Genomic DNA, 21073 nt, shown 5'->3' on the forward strand with positions numbered 1-21073 from the left:
ACGCCCTTGTAAAAAGTCCCTTTGCAAATTTCTTGTAGGGCGCCTTGAGGTACTGGAAGGCTGGTTTAAGGTCCTCCCTGAGCCTTCTTGAGGTTGAACAACCCCAGCTGCCTCAGCCTGTCTCCATAGGAGAGGTGCTCCAGCCCACTGATCATCTTTGTGGCCTCCTCTGGACTCACTCCAACAGGTCCATGTCCCTCTTATGTTGGGGGCCCCAGAGCTGAACACAGTACTGCAGGTGGGGCCTCATGACAATGAAATAACAATAACAACACCTGCCCCTCCCCCCACCCAATATCTTTACAGTTCTTAAAGGTTTAAATTTATTACGTTGTAGTCATGATTGCTGAATATCGGGGTATAGAGTACAGGCCTGTTAGAGCCAAGTTTTTAATCTTTTAGGGAACTTCCAGTTGCAGGTCGGTTTCTTTATTTGACTCTTAATGGGTATTAGCCTAGAGCTTTTGGTGTCCAAAAAAACCCTACTATTGTTCTGGTGACTTCCACTCCGTAGGAAAGCAAGATGAGGAATTTGCTGAAATCTACTTAATGTATCTACTGATGCATTTCATCAGTATTGGTTCATCAGGTTTTACAGGATTTCTTCTGATTTACACCAGGTTATGTGAGGTGATACTGAGATCAGTTAGCAAATGAACACAATTATGACTGCCCCAAAACTGTTTAAATGTTTCCATAAAGGAATTGAGAACAACCCAGCAAATCTGACCTGTATCACCTTTACCAAAGAAAAGTGTCTCAAGAAGGAAGAATAAATTATTATGTAGACTAAAGTAAGCCTGTTAGCACAGTTAACAACAATCATTTTCTTAGAGCTGCCATTTATCACAATATTTTACAGTGCCAGCAATAGAATTTCCATTCTAAAGGTACGTAGATAATTTTCGAACATGGGACTTCATAGTATATCAAAGTATCACGTCAAAAATGAAATCTAAAATTCAATTTGCAGTTGCCAGCACGACTTCATACAAGATACCTTCAGATGTGGAAGAGTCTAGCTATAATAGAAGAGATGTAGCACATTTATTTTGTATGTCAAGTTATTCGAATGTTTTTAAAAATGGTACTTGGCCTCTTTATGTGTTCTTTAAAATCTCATCTACTTTTATGGTGCTAGGAAGGTAAGTGCTAACAATCATAAATAACCAGATTGTACATAATGTGGCTAAAATTGTTACTTGTGTTGGGAGCATTTATAAAAAAGAATGTCCCGAAGTGTTTTGAGTGGTTCAGAGTAATTCTGGCCCAGGAATACATCTTTTTACGCATCTCATTAAAACCTCAGTGCATTCAGTGCCTTCTGAAGGGGTTTTGCTCTTTCTAGTCATTTGTCTCCATTTTAAAGAAAAATAAAAGCTAGAAGAAAATTAATTAATTTGTTTAATTAAGAAATATTGATTTTCCACATTGATAGGATTTTTAGCCATGGGGAACAAAATCTGTAAGTAAATCAAGACTGGTGGAAGCAAAAATGCATTTATTAACTTGACAAACAAAGCAAACAAATAAAACCCCAGTTTTGGTCTATAAAAGCTGTTTTGTCCCTACAAAACTTCTTTTGCTTGATAATATAGAGTATTTTTAATTTTCCTAAAGAGTCTACTGAAGAAGTAACTTCACCAATATATTGCCAGGAATCTCAAACTGCTTTAATTTTTAAGTAGCTTCCATTACTTGTAAGGTAATTTTTGTAAGACAGAGTGTTCAAGATAAGAGAAAATTATTTGTTCAGTTGTGTCATACGTGTTACTTTTCAGGGTTGTACTGATCTGGTAAAATTAAACTGTCATGTGATTTTGTGAATCTCAAGCAGTAGTACAGAGGTAAAGAAAAATGTAGGAAATTTCTACATTGCCTCAACCAGAAGCAGACAAGCTCTGTCTGTCATTTACTCTACTGACCTCAGATATTCAGTGACCATTAAGATAATGATGATGATGCAAATGCAAACGTTTTCTTTTCCAGTTTTCACTAAGGATCAAGTCTAGCCATATTTGCCACCGTTTTTCATTAAATTTATTTTATCCATGAACTTACTGCTTTTCAAGATAGTTGATCATTTCTGTCCCACTCAGTGTATCTATTATCATTTAGAATTTTAATAAGAAGTATATGTCCCATTCATACCTTTAGAAAGCATACTGAATAAGTTCAGGCACAGTGCTAGTCCATGAATGTCAGGAGAGACCTCCTCATCTCTAAGAGGTGGAATACTTGAGAAGTATTGAGCCTCTCACAGGAGTATGTGAGCCATCAGAAACATATCTTGCATAGTAACAGCATAGGAGCAGTCTTGTCACTTGAGGGGCGCTGAGGAACTAAATTAATATTATCTGGAGAAACAGTTGCCTTAGAGAGAAAGGAGTGATTAACCACTGAATTTTTAAAATCGCCTTCCCAGAACATGGATACAAAATCATGTAATTTTACTGTAGCAGAAACCGTGGGGTATTAGTGAATTCACTGTTAATGGACACACATTTTCTTCTGTACCTGGTGTCTAGTAAACACAAGCAGCTTGCTGCAAGGAGGAAGGCAAGTTAAAATGTAGACATTCCATTAGTGGGCAGCATTGGTGTTGATAAAAGTCATAGCTGTCAATTTGAACATTATGGCTATTCCTCCTGCGCCCCTAACAGCTATTTGGACACCCCTTTCTGCAGCAAACTGAGGCACTAGGAAGGGATTTTAGGCTAGGAATAGTACATGCTGATCTGTTAGAACTACATTGATGCCCTGCTCTTGCCCCAGGGAATAATAGCCTTCCAGAAGCAGTGACAGGACAGCCCATGCACACTGCCTTAGCAGTAGCCGGGGTGGCATGGGCTCAGAATCAGCACAGCTCTGGCTATTTTAGAATTTCTGAACACTGTGTTTAGTCAAGATAAAAAGTTTACAAGGACTCTTGATGAGTTTCTCCAGCAGTACTGTAATTTGCTCTCTAATAGGTTTTCCTCTGATGGAAGCTAATGTTCTTCTCATTCATTTACTTCCAAAATGTCTATTTTCAAGTCTGCTGATTGGAGCTTTTGTATAAAGCACATCAGTGAGCTTTGATACTGCCTATTTGGTCTAAAATTAAGATCGTAGCCCTTATAATCTTTCATGGAGATTTGCACTTGCTCTCTTCTGAGACCTAGATTTATAATGCCCTAAGTAGATGTCATTTTGATTCAAACTTTACTGAAACTTCATATGCAGAAAAAAAGGTGTCATTCATTGGTTTTGATTAAAAATCTATATGAAGATGCAAATACTTTATTCATAGTTCAAAGATTAATGATTTTAGTGCACCAGTAGAAATATTGGTATATTTCAGGGTCTATATATATAAGAAAAGACCGTGTGATTCAGCGATGTTTTTAAACAGAAATAAAAATATCTTGCTACAAAGAGAACTTTTAAAAATACTTTTCAGTTTTGCATTTAAAAGGAAGAGCAGCTGACAAAACTCAGGAAAGTTAAAAAAAAAAAGGAATGAACTGGATTGGACTAATTGAAAGACGTTATTAACAGAACTATGCAGATAGGTATTAGTTTAATTGCAGAAGTACTTTCACTTAATCAACTGAAACCTGACAGACCTCAGATGAAAAAAGCCTCATTTTGGCATTAGTTTTAAAGTGAACAAGTGTGCTAAACATTAATAATGGCATGGCATAAGGACATGGTGTGTGGGTTTCTATAATTTCAGTTGTGAAACAGAACATACTACAATTTTAACTCTTTTAAACAATTACATTATCATATTTGTCTTCATTTCCAGGCTTTATTCCGTTCACTGCCTACTGATCATCTTGATCCTTGATTGTAGCTCCAAGCAACCACGTTATTTCATTTAAACTGAAAATAGATCTCTGTTCCACTAAATAGTTCCTTTTTTGTGCTAACCCTGAAATATTATTGCTTCATTCTAACTGAAGTACAAATAAGTGAATGTGTATGTGTGTAATATATGCTGTTTCCTGAAAAAGTCTACTGTGCTTTACGCATAACTCTTCTAGAAAATAGAACTCTTCTAGAAAACTTTTCATTAAAGGAACAACAAAAGAAAAGTACTGAAATAATATTAAAGTATACTATGCTTATATGATCTTTTACATATTTTTCTCCTTGGAAAGAGAAACAGTTGTAGAAATATGAAGCCCAGAAAGGCTTGTATTAAAAATAAAAACTGTATTGATCAGCAACCCCAGCTATTTTTGTAAGTAAGTGGCACTATGTGGTGTCTTAACAAATTCAGTGGCTTATCAATGGTGTCAGGAATGTCTTTGGACTTTCAGTGGATTATCATTGTTACATGGTAGTGAAAATAATGAAGACTAGCAGGGATACAGTTAAACAAGAAAGGTCTGGGTTTTTTTTTTTTGTCATTTGTTTGGTTTTGGTGGAGGATTTTATTCTCTTCACATGTCAAAGCAATAAAAGATGCTGGAAATAAGGTTCAGGTCATTAAACTAAAATTCATTAACTGTCATGTTGGTCTGTAGGATAATCTTTACTCGCCCATTACTGCTTTTTGATCTTCTGCCAGCTTTTTTTCATTGAAGTAAATCAAACAAGAAGTCACTGTATTGGAAGACCATGGTGAACCAATCCTGCTGGTGATGTCTTTAATTTCTTTAATTTTCCTGTTTAATCAGGATATTCAGTCAAGCTGGTAACTATTTTTTTTATATGGAAGTTGAAAGTTTCCTGAATCATTTATCTGCCATTAGAACATGTTTTCTACATTTATTTTCCTGAGAATTTGAACAATATGCCATAGCTTTGAGTCATTCATTAATCATTTATCAGTGAATGCTTTCAGCAACTGTCTCTTTTTGGGTCTGACTGAGGGAAGAATCACTTCTGTTGAAATTGTTGGCAACAGAAAGACGCAACACCTATGTCAAATACTATGCCTATACACTATGTTGATGTTAAAGTAAAATAGAAAATTATGCATCAGATCTATGCAGTTAAAAGAATTTGCCTTGCCCTTTTTTAATTTAAATCTCAGGTCTCCATAATGTGTACAAACATTTTCAATATTCGCTTGCAGTTTGGACCAGTGTATTCTTTCCAGCTGCATTGTTCATTGTTTAAATACTATTCTCCTGCAGGGGTACACAGTTGTCTTCAGATTATACATATCTGTTCCTATCCTGGTCACTTTTTACCTTGCTTCTAGCAACAGCATTCAAGAGGTCAGTAAATGTTAGCATGGCTATGAAGTTTTTATTTTAACATACCTAAACAGGAGGCACTGATGATGACAAAAACATATAAGTTTTATAATGTGAATTTGGAATTAATTCCCAATTTTACACAACTATTAAGAGGTTTTGTATATGTTTTGAGTCCAAGTAGATAAGTAGATTTGCAAGTTTAGAGGAACAGTTGTTCATCTCTTCTGCCCAAAGTTTGTTATATTGCTTTCAAATATATTAAGGCTCCTGTCTTTTATGTGGTTAAAATAGTATCTTTCAAAAGGCATTGATGTGAAGACATGAGCAGCTGTAGAATCCAGTTCTTTCATGGTTGTCTGATACAGAGATCTCACTGGTAAAACTATGACGCGTTTCTAACTTTGTTTGTGTTTGCTTCTCTCTTCATTCATTTGCTTTTGTTGCATTTTTCTCCACTGAATTAATGGTCCCTTTACTGCCTGATATTATCCGCATCCAAGGGCTGTTATCAAGTTGCCTTTCAATCTACTTAAGAAAATAGATGGAGTGTGATATCAGGTTTGGGAATGATAGACTAAAAAGCTTCAAATCACTAATCCTTCAGAATTCCTTTTATTGACTTGATTTGTCAAACTCACCAGGCATGGATGTTCAAGTGAAAGAGCACTGCTTTTGCTTTTCATATGAGATGCCGAATACAAGGAATTATAAAGCAGAGGAATGTTAAAGACATGAGTAGCATCAATGATTAAGGAAATATTCCTGCTCAAGACTGAATTCTTCCTAAAATTCATTAGACAGTTGGTATTTTATTGAATTTACTCTAGATTGACCTGTGAAAGATGTGACCCGTGTTTTAGACCATGTGTGCAGTTGCTGCCTCAGTATCTTCATTGAAATTGATCCCCTGTGACCTGGTTAGGTAATTGGCTTCCAATTCATACTAAAAGCGCTGCTTTTTCCAAATTAACAAAAGAAAAATATAAATTTTTGCCCCTTTTAAGGAGATGCCAAGGTGAAAAGAAGTTAAACACCTTCTCTGCCTTCCTTGAACCATGAACTTTTTCCTTGGTACATCTTTCATGCTATGATTACCATTTCCTTGTCTCCTCTCAGGCTTTTCTCTAGTTCTCTTCCATCTACGTTTAGTCTTCTCTAAAACAAAGTTGCACTATCTCTTTTTTTTAGCACAACAATGCCCTTTTCCCGGTTTTGCTACAAATGATCATACTGGTATCAAAAATGCCTCTGTCATCTGGTTTCCGCAGCTGGCCTTCATTGTTTTGTGTTATTTTGTTCATTCAGTCTTTTCTTATTCTAATAATCCCATCCACGGTCATTGTTTAACAGAAGGCTAAGAAATTCTTGGTTAACAGTGGCAGAAAAAATGGGGAAGCTTTTATGGATTCAGGCAGGAACAACTTACAAATCATTTGGCTTGTGGAACTACGCTGTTTGGCTTTCCTTTGAGTAGAGCAGTTGAAGTCACTGTTTTGCTGATTTGTCTTCTCCTGTTGAGTAACGTAGGTGGGACAGGAGCACCCATTCTTGTCAGATATGCCCAATAAAAGGAAAAAAAACCCAAAAGAATAAGCATTCATATGTAACCTTATCTATGTACTGCTAAGGTACAAATAGTACTGAAGTATAACAGGACAGCTAAATACATAATTGAATAATAAAAAAACAATTGGCCAATCCACCTCACTTCATGTTTCAGATGTTCTCTTATGTATGTGCACTAATACCAGTCAGTGGCCTTGTTCTGAGGAGTGGCCTTCTTAGCTTTTTCTATTAACATCTGCAAGTTGCAATGTACTTTTACTGTAATTTGGTTACTATGGTGATGAAGGATAGCAACAAATTCATTACAGATTCTTTCAATGTCCTCTGATGCTAAAGAGAATGGAGTAATACATTCTAAAAGATAGATCCAGTGCATTTTGCATTATTGAAACAACTACTTCCAATGAACTGAGTGAGAAAAAGGATTTTGTGTTTTGACCCTTTTTTCTGCTAATGGGATTTTCATGTATAGTGTTTGTTGCATCAGCTGTTCTGGTAAATAATAGAGACAGAGTGTGTAATACTTAGATTTCCTGGTAAACATTGTTCCACATACTTACTCTATATAACTAGTCTGTTGGTGAGAAAATTACTAGGGGCTTGCACACTTATCTGTTAATTGGTTCAGAATGAATTTTCTATGTTTGCTTTATAGTTTACAATTCTCAGTTTCCTGTATTCTGTTTACCATTTCGGAAGTATACATCTTTTTGTAAAGTATAATCTGTTTTTTTATGAATGTCTTATTTTTAATGCAGTTATTTCAAGTGGCTAACAAAATGCAGAATCAATACATACTACTACTTCAGAATAGATTTATTATGAAGGTAATGTTATTGCTACAGCCAATTACTGAAAAAATGCATCTGATGTAATCTGTTAAGTATGCGTTAGGAAGGAGGTTTAAATCAGAGTACCAAAGTACAAGACATGTAAAAAGCATATCTATCTGCTACATAATTTTCCAGAAGTAAATGGAAGTAAATTCTCAGGTGCTATAATTCTGCTCGATCTTTGATGTGGCACAATTTAAAAAGTTAATTGACCAGAATACTTAGCTCATAACTGTTAAGGTATGCAGGTAGATTAGTAAACCCCTGCCTGGGGTTACGGTAGCTGAACAGGACATAGTGAACTACTGGACAGAACATGGGAAATTGCTGATTTTAACAACTAACTGAGTGGCTGAAAGTTACAGATAGCATCATGAGTGATGAGTGGCTTTCATAGATGGTTAAGGGAGAATTTTGTGAGAAACAGGAAAACTTCACAGATAGATAATTAAAGGAGGAATCAGGGACATTTTGTGGATTATTTTCTTGTAAGGCCAACAGAGCCTGGGTAGCCATATCAGTAATGCCACATAAAGCCACATTATCTGGGTAACTACCAGAAATAACAAATTCGTATATGGAGGTGACAAAACTGGGAACCATGGGGACAAACAATTACATAAGGGTGGTTTATCTGGGAGAAGAAGAGGGATCAAGGTGGGTGGGAGGAGTACAAATATGGGAAAATGCAGAGAAAAGGTGATAAAACAGCTGGTTGAGTGTAAGCAGTCTGCTGCTCATTATGCTTCTCTGGCTGAGCCTGTGTGTGATCACTGCAGTCTTTTTTCTTTACTTTCTTCTGTGTTACCACACTTCTTAGTAGGCAGGGGTGGGCTTTTCCAACTAGAATGATACCCAGATCTGGAATGACTTAAGGTCTGAGCCAGCAAGTTGGTAAGAGGTTCAGGATCTGGATCTGGATATCAGACAAGACTTAAAACCTGCACTGATATTTGAATGACCCATTAATATGGGTTTATTTGTGCCTTTAGAAAACAAGGGAGTACGTATGTTAGCTGTTGAACTTCAGTACTGACTAGCCAGAGAGGAGGAAAAGGTTGAACATTGTTGTTGTTCATGCTCATGTGAGTGCTGTTTGTGTTTATGTTGATCCATGTGGGCAATGTGTCTGTATTGTGTGCGTGTGTGCGTGCATGACTGTGCACCTACTGAGACTACAGTCAACTTCACTGCTGGCTGGATCTATAAACAGGAATGCGAACAACCTGCTTGATCTGAAAGTCCACTGGATTCAGCTTTTCTTCATAATAACTGCTGCAAAACAGACGTTCAGTGACTGTTCAGTATCTCGTGGAGCTGTGGTTCCAGTTCTCCTCCTCCCTTTGCTAGACATGAGTTTAGTCACTCCCACATACTTCTACCATGTTTATTCACCAAAAGAAGTAAACCAACAGGAATATTTTTAGTTCAGTTCTTTTAAAATGGCGATGTCCCAGTTAGTAACTAGAGCTTCACAGGGTAGACAATTGCAGAAAACCACTATGAATAAAAGCCTTTCAATCCCTCCTAAAATTAAAAAAAAAAAAGGGAGAAATAATAGGGAGATACAACATAGTGACAAGATAATGTTTATGGGCAGAATATCAGGAAGCATCATTCACTCAAACACTCCCTAGCTTTTTATGTTTATTACTTTTAGGTCCATTTTGTGAGGAACCTGGTGATCCTTGTGCATCTCAGCCATGCCTGAATGGGGGTATATGCCAGTATAACCAGTATGGATATGTTTGTGATTGTCCTGTTGGTTTTCTTGGTCACAACTGCGAAATTGGTATCAGTGAATGTTCTTCAAGGCCATGTCAGAATGGAGGTACATGTATCGATTTGCCAAATGTAAGTATAAGCTTCAGAGATCTCTATTTGAACATAGAATCATAGAGTTGTTTGGGTTGGAAGGGACCTTAAAGTCCATTTTAGGGAACTTTAGTGCCAACCCCCCTGCCATGGGTAGGGACACCTTCCACTAGACCAGGTTGCTCAAAGCCCCATCCAGCCTGGTCTTGAACACTGCCAGGATGGCGCACCCATGTCTGGGAAGTCTTTTCCAGTGTCTCACCATCCTTGTAGTAAAGAGTATCTTCCTTATATCTAATTTAAATATACCCTTTCCCTCTTTTAGTTTAAAAGCGTTATTCTTTGTGCTATCAATGCAGGTCCTTTTAAAAAGTCCCTCTCCAGCTTTCTTGTAGGCTCTCAAGTATTGAAAGCCTTCAATAGATCCTTCAGAGACTTCTTTTTACCTGCATGAACAACCCCAATCTGCTCAGCCTTTCTCTGTGGCCGTTTCTGTGGCATTCCTCTAACAGGTCCATGTCTTTCTTATGCTGTTGTCCCCAGACCCTGAACACAGTACTCCAGGTGGGATCTTACTAGACCGGAGTGGGAGAATCACCTCCTAGACCTGGTGGCTACACTTCTTTTTATGCAGCCCAGCATACAGTTGGCTTTCTGGGCTGCAAGTGCATATTGCTAGCTCACATCCAATTTTTCAACCAGCACTATCACCCAGTCCTTCTTCTCAGGGCTGCTCCTAATGCATTCATCATCCAGTCTGTACCGATACTGGTGATTGCGCTGACTCATATGCAGGACCTTACATTCAGCCTTGTTGAACCTTACGAGGTTCACATGAGCTTACTGCTCAAGTCTGTCAAGGTCCCTCTGGATGGAATCCCTTGCCTTTAGTGAATCAACTGCACCACTCTGCATGGTGTCATGTGCAAACTTCTGAGGGTGCACTCAGTCCTTCTGTCTGTGTAATTTATAAGGATCCTGAACAGTACCAGTCCCAGTACAGGCCCATGAAGGATACCATCTGTTGTTACTGATCTCCATTTGGATATCAAGCAGTTGATTGCAACTCTTTGGAAATGGCCATCCAGCCAATTCCTTATCCATTGAATAGTCATCCATCAAACCCATACCTCACCAATTTAGCAACAATTATATTGTGTGGAACAATGTCAGATGCCTTACAGAAGTCATGGTAAACGGCATCAGTTGGTCTTCCCTTATCCATCAATGCAGTTACTTCATCATAGAATGCCACCAGATTAGTCAGGCATGCTTTGCCCTTCGTGAAGCCATATTGGGTATTTCTAATCCCCTCCCTGTCGTCCATGTCCTCGACATAACTTCCAGGAGGATCTGTTCCATGAAAGTGGCAGACCATTTAATTCTAATGTACATTTTAAAATTAGCTTTGCATGCTTCGTAAAGAAACTCAGCTTTGTCTGAATGTGTGGTGTTCCTAATATTTCTATGGTTGAAAAGCCTAAATACCACATTTTTAGTTCAGTTGTTTGGTGGTCACTTAAGAAACTACGTATGTTGTTTAATTGTTTTCTCTCTCCCTAATAAAATCTTCTGATATAAACCATGATATATCAGTCATCTTTATTAATTAATGGTTGTTTCCTATTCTCTTGCTCTGCCTGCAATACTTGGTTTTAATTTCCTTCCACCACCACCACCCCCCTTCTTTTTTCTTGTAAAATAGAATAAATTAATGCAGACTCATAAAGGTTTGATAATAGAGTCATATCTGGTCATATTTCAAACTGCATTGTCAGTACTCTTTCATTAGCATAGCTATTGCAAATAGCAGTGATTATACAGAACCTAAATAATGGAAGAAGATTCAAAAGCTCAGTATCACGTTCCAGCGATACATACTCACAGAGAGAGAAAAAAAAAGACATCTGAATTGCTGAACAAACTGATAGATTTCTAAATTCTACAATCTGTTTAAATATTTTTTAGCAGATATACTAGCACATAGTAATTTGTACAGTCATTTCTATAGTCATATGCAGTAGTTTGTTTCACGTGTATGTATAAATCTTTCAGTGGATGTTCAAAGTTCCTTGATCATGGCTTTAAGACTGATTCTAAAGAAACACCTGAACACTTGTAATTTCACTGGAGGAATAAACCCCTATATACTTTTCCTATACCTCCTGACATCAAAAGACCTGTAAAGAATATTACTTTATGTAGAAAAATAAAGGTGAGAGTATCAGCTCTGAGAAATACTTACTTTGTAAAATAACTTACTGTTCTTACTATGTAAATTACAGATGTCTGTCACCATCATAGAGAAGCATATTTTCTGTGTTTCATATTGAAGGGAAAAAGCATTTTATTTCCTACTGTAGTTAGCGCATACAGTTTGGTATCTGATGTACCTTGTGCACTGTTACTGTTTGATAGATGCACACATTACATTGATTCAAATTCAGAAATGAGGAAAAACCCTAAATGAATTGTAAAGTTCCTTCTTGATCCAGTTATGAAATGACAAAGCCAGCTAAATTTAGAGCCGCTGTATTTCCAGCTAGCAAACCCAACTCTGGTATAATTTGTGCTGGAATGCTTATTCAACTTGTCCTAAATTCTGTTTGTAAGCTAGGACTGCTTTTTGTTCTTTGTAGACTGTTTAATATGATGAAACCCCGTCCTAGTTAGGATCTCTATAGTAATGGAAGTAAACACTAATTTCTGTATTGCCTTGGGTACAACAAATAATTATTTTTAATTTTCTTCTCTTCTGTAGGATGTGGCATGTATCTGTCTGCCAATATTCACTGGCAAGTTCTGTGAGAGAATACTGAATCCATGTGGATTACTGCCTTGCTTAAATAATGCAACTTGCGTAGCTCAACACCAGAACTATAACTGCCGGTAAGATTAGAAGTGAATTTATTTTAGTACTTTGATCACTTGATGACATCCCACTGATTGCAGAAAGAAAAGACTTCTTCAGTCACAGAGAACACACAATTATAAACTCTTCTTTCAACAATTGTTTATTTTTGGTGCTCTGCTGTGTCAGACTTCTTGAAAACTCTTGAAGTGCTAGAAAAAGATTTAAAACATTGAAGTTACGAACTTTTTATTCAGTAATTCTGTAAGATAAAATGTATAAGTCCTGACAAATTGATGACAGGTAAGACAATTATACTACAGGTACCGCTCCCATTCAGGATGTATGATATTGAATTGCCGAGGTGAGTATCTCCAGAGAGGACGCCTTTAACACCGGAGCGGGGGGAAGCACAGCGTCCCGGAGCCTCAGTTCGGAGCGGCAAGAGCGACCGAGGGAGCCTCAAGTCCTCGACAGGACTTGCCCAGGAGCCGGCATCTCAGCTGACGCGAGCAGCTGACTCACAGGGGTCGGCGCCAGGAGTGACGGTGGCAGATTCAAAAGGGCCATCATCGACCACTAACGATCAATTGCCGAGGCGAGTATCTCCAGAGAGGACGCCTTTAACACCGGAGCGGGGGGAAGCACAGCGTCCCGGAACCTCAGTTCGGAGTGGCAAGAGCGACCGAGGGAGCCTCAAGTCCTCGACAGGACTTGCCCAGGAGCCGGCAGCTCAGCTGACGCGAGCAGCTGACTCACAGGGGGCGGTGCCAGGAGTGAGGGCACCAGCCCTCAGTGGGTAAAACCCATCCCAGGGAGCGCGAGCGACCAGGAGCGCGGCGAACAGGGCGGGCAAACAGGGCGTGGCACGGCAGTTTGCGCGGGCAGCGAGCGGGATGGTGAGCACTCGCCTCAGGAGCAGGGCCCGCTCTGGGAGCTCTGCCCCGGCGGTGGCCAGCGTAGGCACCCAGACAGAGCCGATGAGAGGGGAGGCTGCGGCCCAGACCTCGGAGTGTAGAAAGTGCCTCGACTGGTCTCGTGAGGCGGGGGTGCACGATGGACAGGGCTGCACACGGTGCGCCCTGGTGGAGGTCCTCCTGCAGCAGGTGGCTGAGCTGCGGGAGGCTGTTGGAGAGCTAAAAGATGCCAGGGAAGCTGAGAGGAAGCTGGGCTGCTTGCTCCAGGCCCAAACTGCGCAGGGGCTGCAAACGTCCAGCATTGCTCATATAGGAAAGAAGGAGGGCAGCAACCCAGGAAGCTGGGAATTAGTCACGAGAAAAACGAACAAAAAAAGGAGGAAGAGGACAATTAACGACAAGGGGCTTCCTCCTAAATCTGATGTCCCCACCCAGAACCGCTTCGCGGTTCTGCAGGAGGCTAATGAGAAAGCACCCACCACACCTAATGAGCACCCTGCTGATGCACCAGTAAAGAGGATCACTACTGGTGCCTCCAGGAAAAAGCAGCGGGTCATAATAGTAGGGGACTCTACTTTGAAAGGCACAGAGGCGCTCATCTGCTGGCCTGATCCAGTCTCGAGGGAGGTGTGTTGCCTACCGGGGGCTCGGATCAGGGATGTTGCTGAGAGGCTGCCTGCTCTAGTAAGTCCTGCTGACTATTACCCCCTTCTAGTGGTCCATGTGGGTGCTAGAGATATAGACAGCAGTTGCCTGGAGGACATTAAGAAGGACTACAGAGCCCTGGGAGAGGTGGTTAGGGGCTCTGGAGCTCAGATAGTTTTTTCATCGATTCTCCAGGGCAAAGGGGAGGACCTTAAAAAAGCTAGGCGTGTCTGGCAGTTTAATAAATGGTTAGAATGCTGGTGCCAGAGTCAGGGGTTTGGCTATTTAGAACATGGGGCTCCATTTGGGAGGCCAGATCTACTGGAGGCTGGTGGAGCTGGTCTCACAAAGAAGGGGAAGAGCTGTTTTGGTAGGAGGCTTGCCAGGCTGGTCAGGAAAGCTTTAAACTAGATGTGTTGGGGGAGGGGAGCATTGATCCATCCCAACATTCCTGGTCAGTTGCCAGCACCTGTAATAAGTGCTTGGAGCGATGTAGAGATGTTCCAGCTGCCCCAGCCATTGAGTCGGCTTCATTTGGAGCTCGGCTAAGGTGCCTCTATACAAACGCCCGTAGTATGGGGAACAAGCAAGAGGAATTAGAGATGTGTGCAAGGCTACGGGAATATGATGTCATTGGTATCACAGAAACCTGGTGGGATGGCTCCTATGACTGGAATGTCGGAATGGAAGGTTACAGGCTGTTTAGAAAAGACAGGCCAGGCAGACGGGGAGGGGGCGTTGCTATCTATGTCAGTGATAGGCTAGAGAGTATGGAACTCTGTCTGGGGATGGGTGATGAGGTAACAGAGTGTTTGTGGGTCAGGATCAAAGGGAAAACAGCAATGGGGGACATTACGGTGGGGATCTGTTACAGGCCGCCTGATCAAGAGGACTCTGTGGATGAAGCGCTCTACAGACAGATAGGAACAGCCTCACGCTCGCAGGCCCTTGTCCTCATGGGGACTGCAACCATCCTGACATCTGTTGGAGGGACGGTACGGCCCGGCACAAGCAATCCAGGAGGTTCCTCAATTGTGTGGAAGACAACTTCCTCTTTCAAGCAGTAGAGGAGCCGACGAGGAGAGGTGCCATGCTGGACCTTGTGCTCACCAACAGGGAGGGACTGGTTGGAAATGTAACGCTCCAGGGCAGCCTTGGCTCCAGTAATCACGAGATGGTTGAGTTTGAGATCCTCAGGACGGTGAGAAGAGCGTGCAGCAAGCTCACTGCCCTGGACTTCAAGAAAGCAGACTTTGGCCTCTTCAGGAACCTCCTTAGTAAGGTTTCATGGGATACAGTCCTAGAGGGCAGGGGGGCCCAAGACTGCTGGTCGGTATTCAAGGATCACCTGCTACGTGCTCAAGAGTGTTGCATCCCGACTAGAAGAAAGTGCAGCAGGAGGGCCAGGAGACCTCCATGGATGGACAAGGAGCTGCTGAGGAAACTTAGAGGGGAAAAAAGAAGCTTATAGAAGGTGGAAGCAAGGACAGGCAGCCTGGGAAGAATACAGGAGCATTGCCTGAGAAGCTAGGGACCAGGTTAGGACAGCTAAGGCCCAGCTAGAATGAAGTTTGGAAAGGGATGTAAAAGATAACAGGAAAGGATTCTATAGATACGTAGCAAATAAAAGACAGCCTAGGGACAATGTGGGCCCTCTCCAGAAGCTATCAGGAGAACTGGCTACCATGGATTTGGAGAAGGCTGAGGTTCTTAATGACTTCTTTGCCTCAGTCTTCACCAGCAAATGCTCTGACCACACAACCCAAGTCTTGGAAAGCAAATGCAGGGACTGTGAGAACGAAGACCTTAGGCCCACTGTAGGAGAGGATCAGGTTCGAGACCATCTTAAGAACCTGAACGTGCACAAGTCCATGGGACCTGATGAAATCCGTCCACGGGTCCTGAATGAGCTGGCGAATGAAGTTGCTAAGCCACTGTCCATCATATTTGAAAAATCCTGGCAGTCAGGTGAAGTTGCTGATGACTGGAAGAAGGGTAATATAACCCCCATTTTCAAGAAGGGGAAGGTGGAAGACCCGGGGAACTACAGACCAGTCAGTCTCACCTCTGTGCCTGGCAAAATCTTGGAACAGTTTCTCCTGGAAAACATGCTAAGGCACATGAAAAACAACGAGGTGGTTGGTGACAGCCAACATGGCTTCACTAAGGGGAAATCCTGCCCGACCAATTTGGTGGCCTTCTATGATGGAGCCACGGAACTGATGGACAGGGGCAGAGCAGTTGATGTCATCTTCCTGGACTTGTGCAAAGCATTCGACACTGTCCCGCATGACATCCTTGTCTCTAAATTGGAGAGACATCAATTTGATAGATGGACCACTCGGTGGATAAAAAACTGGCTGGATGGCCGCACGCAAAGAGTTGTGGTAAATGGCTCGATGTCCAGTTGGAAACCTGTAACGAGTGGTGTCCCTCAGGGATCGGTGTTGGGACCGGTCCTGTTCAACATCTTTGTCGGTGACATGGACAGTGGGATTGAGTGCGCCCTCAGCAAGGTTGCCGATGACACCAAGCTGTGTGGTTCGGTTGATACGCTGGAGGGAAGGGATGCCATCCAGAGGGACCTTGACATGCTTGTGAGGTGGGCAGATGCCAACCTTATGAAGTTTAACCAAGCCAAGTGCAAGGTCCTACACCTGGGTGGGGGCAATCCCAGGCACTGCTACAGGCTGGGCAGAGAAGAGATTCAGAGCAGCCCTGCAGAAAAGGACTTGGGGGTGTTGGTTGACGAGAAGCTTAACATGAGCCAGCAGTGTGCGCTCGCAGCCCAGAAAGCCAACCGTATCCTCGGCTGCATCAAAAGAAGCGTGACCAGCAGGTCGAAGGAGGTGATCCTGCCCCTCTACTCTGCTCTTGTGAGACCCCACTTGGAGTACTGCGTACAGTTCTGGTGTCCTCAACATAAAAAGGACATGGAGCTGTTGGAGCGAGTCCAGAGGAGGGCCACGAGGATGATAAGAGGGCTGGAGCACCTCCCATATGAAGACAGGCTGAGAAAGATGGGGCTGTTCAGCCTGGAGAAGAGAAGGCTGCGTGGTGACCTCATTGCAGCCTTCCAGTATCTGAAGGGGGTCTACAAGGATGCTGGGGAGGGACTCTTCCTTAGGGACTGTAGTGGTAGGACAAGGGGTAATGGGTTCAAACTTAAACAGAGGAAGTTTAGATTAGATATAAGGAAGAAGTTCTTTACAGTGAGGGTGGTGAAGCACTGGAATGGGTTGCCCAGGGAGGTTGTGGATGCTCCATCCCTGGCGGTGTTCAAGGCCAGGTTGGACAGAGCCTTGAGCCACATGGTTTAGGGCAAGGTGTCCCTGCCCATGGCAGGGGGGTTGGAACTAGATGATCTTAAGGTCCTTTCCAACCCTTACGATTCTATGATTCTATGATTCTATATTTCTGTTGTTTCTGATAGTATAAGGCAAATGTTTAAATTTCTATTTCGCAGACATGCATTAGTAGGTCTTAGACTGATCCTTCAAGCAGCATAGTTAAAAGTGCTTTATTCAGGAAGACCACACTGGAAATTATCCATTTGAAAACAACAGAAGTGACCCAGTACATAATTTCATTATATTTTAAATAGCTTTTTAGAAGCTATTTAAAACTGTTTAAAAACTAAGCTATTTAAAACTACTAGCTTAGTTTTGTTATACCACTAAGGAGTACAATTTGTCCTCTTCCCATTTCTTTGGCTTTTATCTGGCTGCCTGAAGTAAGTTCTGCTGAGCACTACTGAAGTGCAGTAAACAACTTTCAAATTTTAAGGTATTTGTAAAAAAAGAAAATTGAAAGCTGTGGTACACGAAAGCCTGAAACCATTATGAATGAACTTTTAGAAATTGCAGATACATAACAGAAGTACAGATATAAAGTTACAGTCCACCAGAAGAGATTCAGTTGAGAAGTCTGGAAATTAAAATATAAATAGAGCTGTGTTGGCAATTTTCCCAAAGAAGAAAAAAGACAATTTTACTTATACTTACACCTAAATTTATATATACATACACAAACACACATGGAAACATACAAAATTAGATCTTCCCATATAGATATGTATAACACAGAACAATGGTGTTAACATTTATTTTCCAATACTTTAAAACAAGATATATGCTGCTAATAATTACTACTGTACAGCCAGTCTTTTACATGGTATGTTGGTGCAGGAATAAGCATGAAATGATACCTGATGTTTACGTTTAAAATTAGGCATAACATAACAATACCAAGATAAGATTTCATTTCTTAAAAAAAACCCACAAAAACCCAACCAAACAAAAAAAACCCCAAAAATCTTGGCCCTGTGTATAATGCAGATTGAGTAATTTATAATTTCACAAAGCACTGGTAGAAATATTCTGTACCATGAACTTCGTTGTACCAAGGAACGTGATTACTGAAAATAGCTATGGAACAGCATGGTGATATAAACAGTCTTCCAATTGATATAATATATAAGAATAAGAATGGAAGTCATGATTTAGATCAATATAACAGAAAGGAAAATGGGCAATTAACCTATGCATACTGATTGTTCAGAGAATCACTTAAGTTATGTGGTAAAGCTAGGTACTAGAAATTTTAGTTTTAGGCTCAAGTGACACAATCCTTTTTACTACTACTATCAAGCATTAAGATCCTATTAATATCAGTGGTGCTTAGATTTTGCCTTTAATATGTGTGTATTATATTTGTATATAAGTATATGATTTTTATGTCTGTAACATACACATTTGATAAGACAGGCAAGATATTTGTGGAGAGCTAGTTTCCGAAGCGGGACAGGTTGTAAGGTTATTGTTTTTAACACTAAGAACACTCTAAAAAGGGAAATAACATCCTAGGGAGAATACTAGAATAGAGTAATGGAGAGTGCATCCTTCAGCTTTGTGCAATGTCGAGTGCCTTGCCTGTAAAGACTATTTAAGTACAAACTTCAAAACTTTAAACCCCCATAGTTTTCTTTAGCATGCAACCTGCACAGCAGACTTTCTTGGTGAAGGAAGGGAAGAACTCCAGAAAATTACTCCTCTTCCAAAGAGTTCTATCCAGGGCAGGTGAGATGAAGCATCTTGATGTTTCAGGTTTTTTCTTTACAGAGAAAGCCTGGATTGCTGTCCTAAACCAAATACTAAGACTGCAGACTTCTAACATTAGGTAACTATAGCAGCATTGAAATTATTTTCAGTAGAATGAGAGAATCACAGAAGAGCCCAAGTTAGAAGAGATCTCAAAATATCATCTGGTCAGCCTTCCATGGGAAAAGGTACTTACATCTAGCAGCCTGTCCAGTCACTTATTGAAAACCTTCAGTTCGCCGCCGTAGTATTACCATTCAGTCCCTGTAGGCTGCAGTTATTGATTGCAATATTTTTTAGTGTTTGTTGTTAATAAATAGGAAATTATTTCCTCATTTTTTGTTAAATTGCAATTTTCTACCACTTAATCCCCAATATTTAATAAATATAAATTCTGTGTATATTTATGCCTATATACTCAGAAGGAGATATTTAGTTGAGAGAAAGCATTTCCAGGGAGTATGAATCATGTACTTTTCAAAAGGACAGCAGATTCAGTAGTTGGTTGTGGGAGCTACAGTATTGCCAAAATCAGAGTGCTGAAATGTAGAGGAGATGCTGACTTCTAGAGAGGGCCAACAGCAGATTTTACTATTTTTAGGATTCAGAATTCTCTTTGTAGATTTATGTCTTGCATTAGCTACTTTCTATAGGAACAGTGGTGTAACAGTTTCAGTTTTGTTAAGTCACAGGCTCTGAAGCTTTCTGGCTGTGAGTTGTTTCTGAATTCATTTTACCCAAAGGAAACCTACAGTTAACTATGTTGCTTTATTCAGGAGGTTTGGAGCTGCTCATTCAAAGTTTTAAGCAGAAGTTTTGTTTCATTTTTCATAATCATTGTCCAGTACTGTATGTTATGACTATGTCTGTTTACTTCACAAAAAACTGCATGTGTTTTATTTGTGTAATACTACTACCTGATCCACTTTTACAGCTTTTTAACATTTTGAAGAAATGTAGTGGCATTTAGCTCACATGCATATACAAATTCAGGTAATAGCTAAACTGACCTTTTTTACTCATTCTTGTTTTGTTTTCCTGTCCCTATTTTGGAGCCAAGCTCCATTCTGCTTATACCATCACCATCTCAGCTTCTATCTACTCCTCCTTTCTTCTTTGAGAAAGCAGTTGTTTTCAGTTCTAAACATATAACCAGACTCATTTTAATTTTCTCCACTTCAGTTATGATGTATGACTATCTTGTATCCTAATTCCATCCTTTCAGTCTTGCTATCACATACAGCTTTGTGCTTAGAATCTAATAGTAGCATTTTTTCCTAAATGTCAAAATTTAAGGTGATTTCAAATAGGCAGTGAACAAGGATATCCATCACCATAAAGCGTGATTTTTTACTTTGTATTTTCTATTATCCATGTTCTTTAGGACAATAAAAAGTCACAAAAAATGTGAAAGGGTGTTCTGAGAAAATTTGTTCTGTTGGTGTCTTCTTCTGAACTTTACTGTCAACATTGTTATGCTACTTTACTCTTACCTTCTCTGACTTCAGTGTGTCTGTTGCAAAATGACATCAAAAACAAAAATGGGAAAAAATGAGCAAATTTTAAAAATAGAAGAAGCAGCTTCCAAAATTGGCTTACTAAACAATCTATTTTATGAAACAGTCATCAATTACTCAAATAAATTGAACCGAGAAAACTAGGAGCTTTTTCACCTGGTTTCAGATCATTGGTAAAGACAAACCAATAAAACAAATGTTATAATTGAGTTGCTCTGACTTGGTATTACGTGTTAATTAAAAATGGAATTACAACGAGACACTTTATTTACTTTTACATTCCTTTAATATATAAATATAACACATGGATGAATGGTGCTGTAACATAGAGGACAACAAATATGCTATCTGTTGATATGAGTACTTCCGTTTAGAGGGAAAAATAAGTGTGTAACTATCCAGTAACATTCCTAAATAAAAGCATATACGTATTATGAAAAGCTCCTTTTAGCTACAATATGTGAAGCAGAAATGAGTTAAGAACAGACTTTGCAAGAGTTTGGATTCCAAGTATTTGAAATGGTAACAACATAATAATAAGATTTACATACAGCAAGTTTTTCAAGAGAAGGGTGAGGTTTACGTAATCCATTGCTACTTGCATAGAGTGTCCTCCTGTGATTGTGTTTATACCA

The 21073-nt window shown here is 40.1% G+C and overlaps 1 protein-coding gene across 1 annotated transcript in view; it reads left to right on the top strand.

Annotated features, from left to right (window-relative positions):
* Positions 1-21073, top strand: part of EYS (eyes shut homolog) — a 797046-nt gene that overhangs the window by 41652 nt on the left and 734321 nt on the right. Inside the window, exons 3-4 of the mRNA XM_030490420.1 lie at positions 9255-9448; positions 12171-12298. Coding sequence (XP_030346280.1) covers positions 9255-9448; positions 12171-12298 — 322 coding nt within the window. The remainder of the gene's footprint in view (positions 1-9254; positions 9449-12170; positions 12299-21073) is intronic.

Source organism: Strigops habroptila, chromosome 6 (assembly GCF_004027225.2).
Source record: "Strigops habroptila isolate Jane chromosome 6, bStrHab1.2.pri, whole genome shotgun sequence".
Lineage (NCBI taxonomy): Eukaryota > Metazoa > Chordata > Aves > Psittaciformes > Psittacidae > Strigops > Strigops habroptila.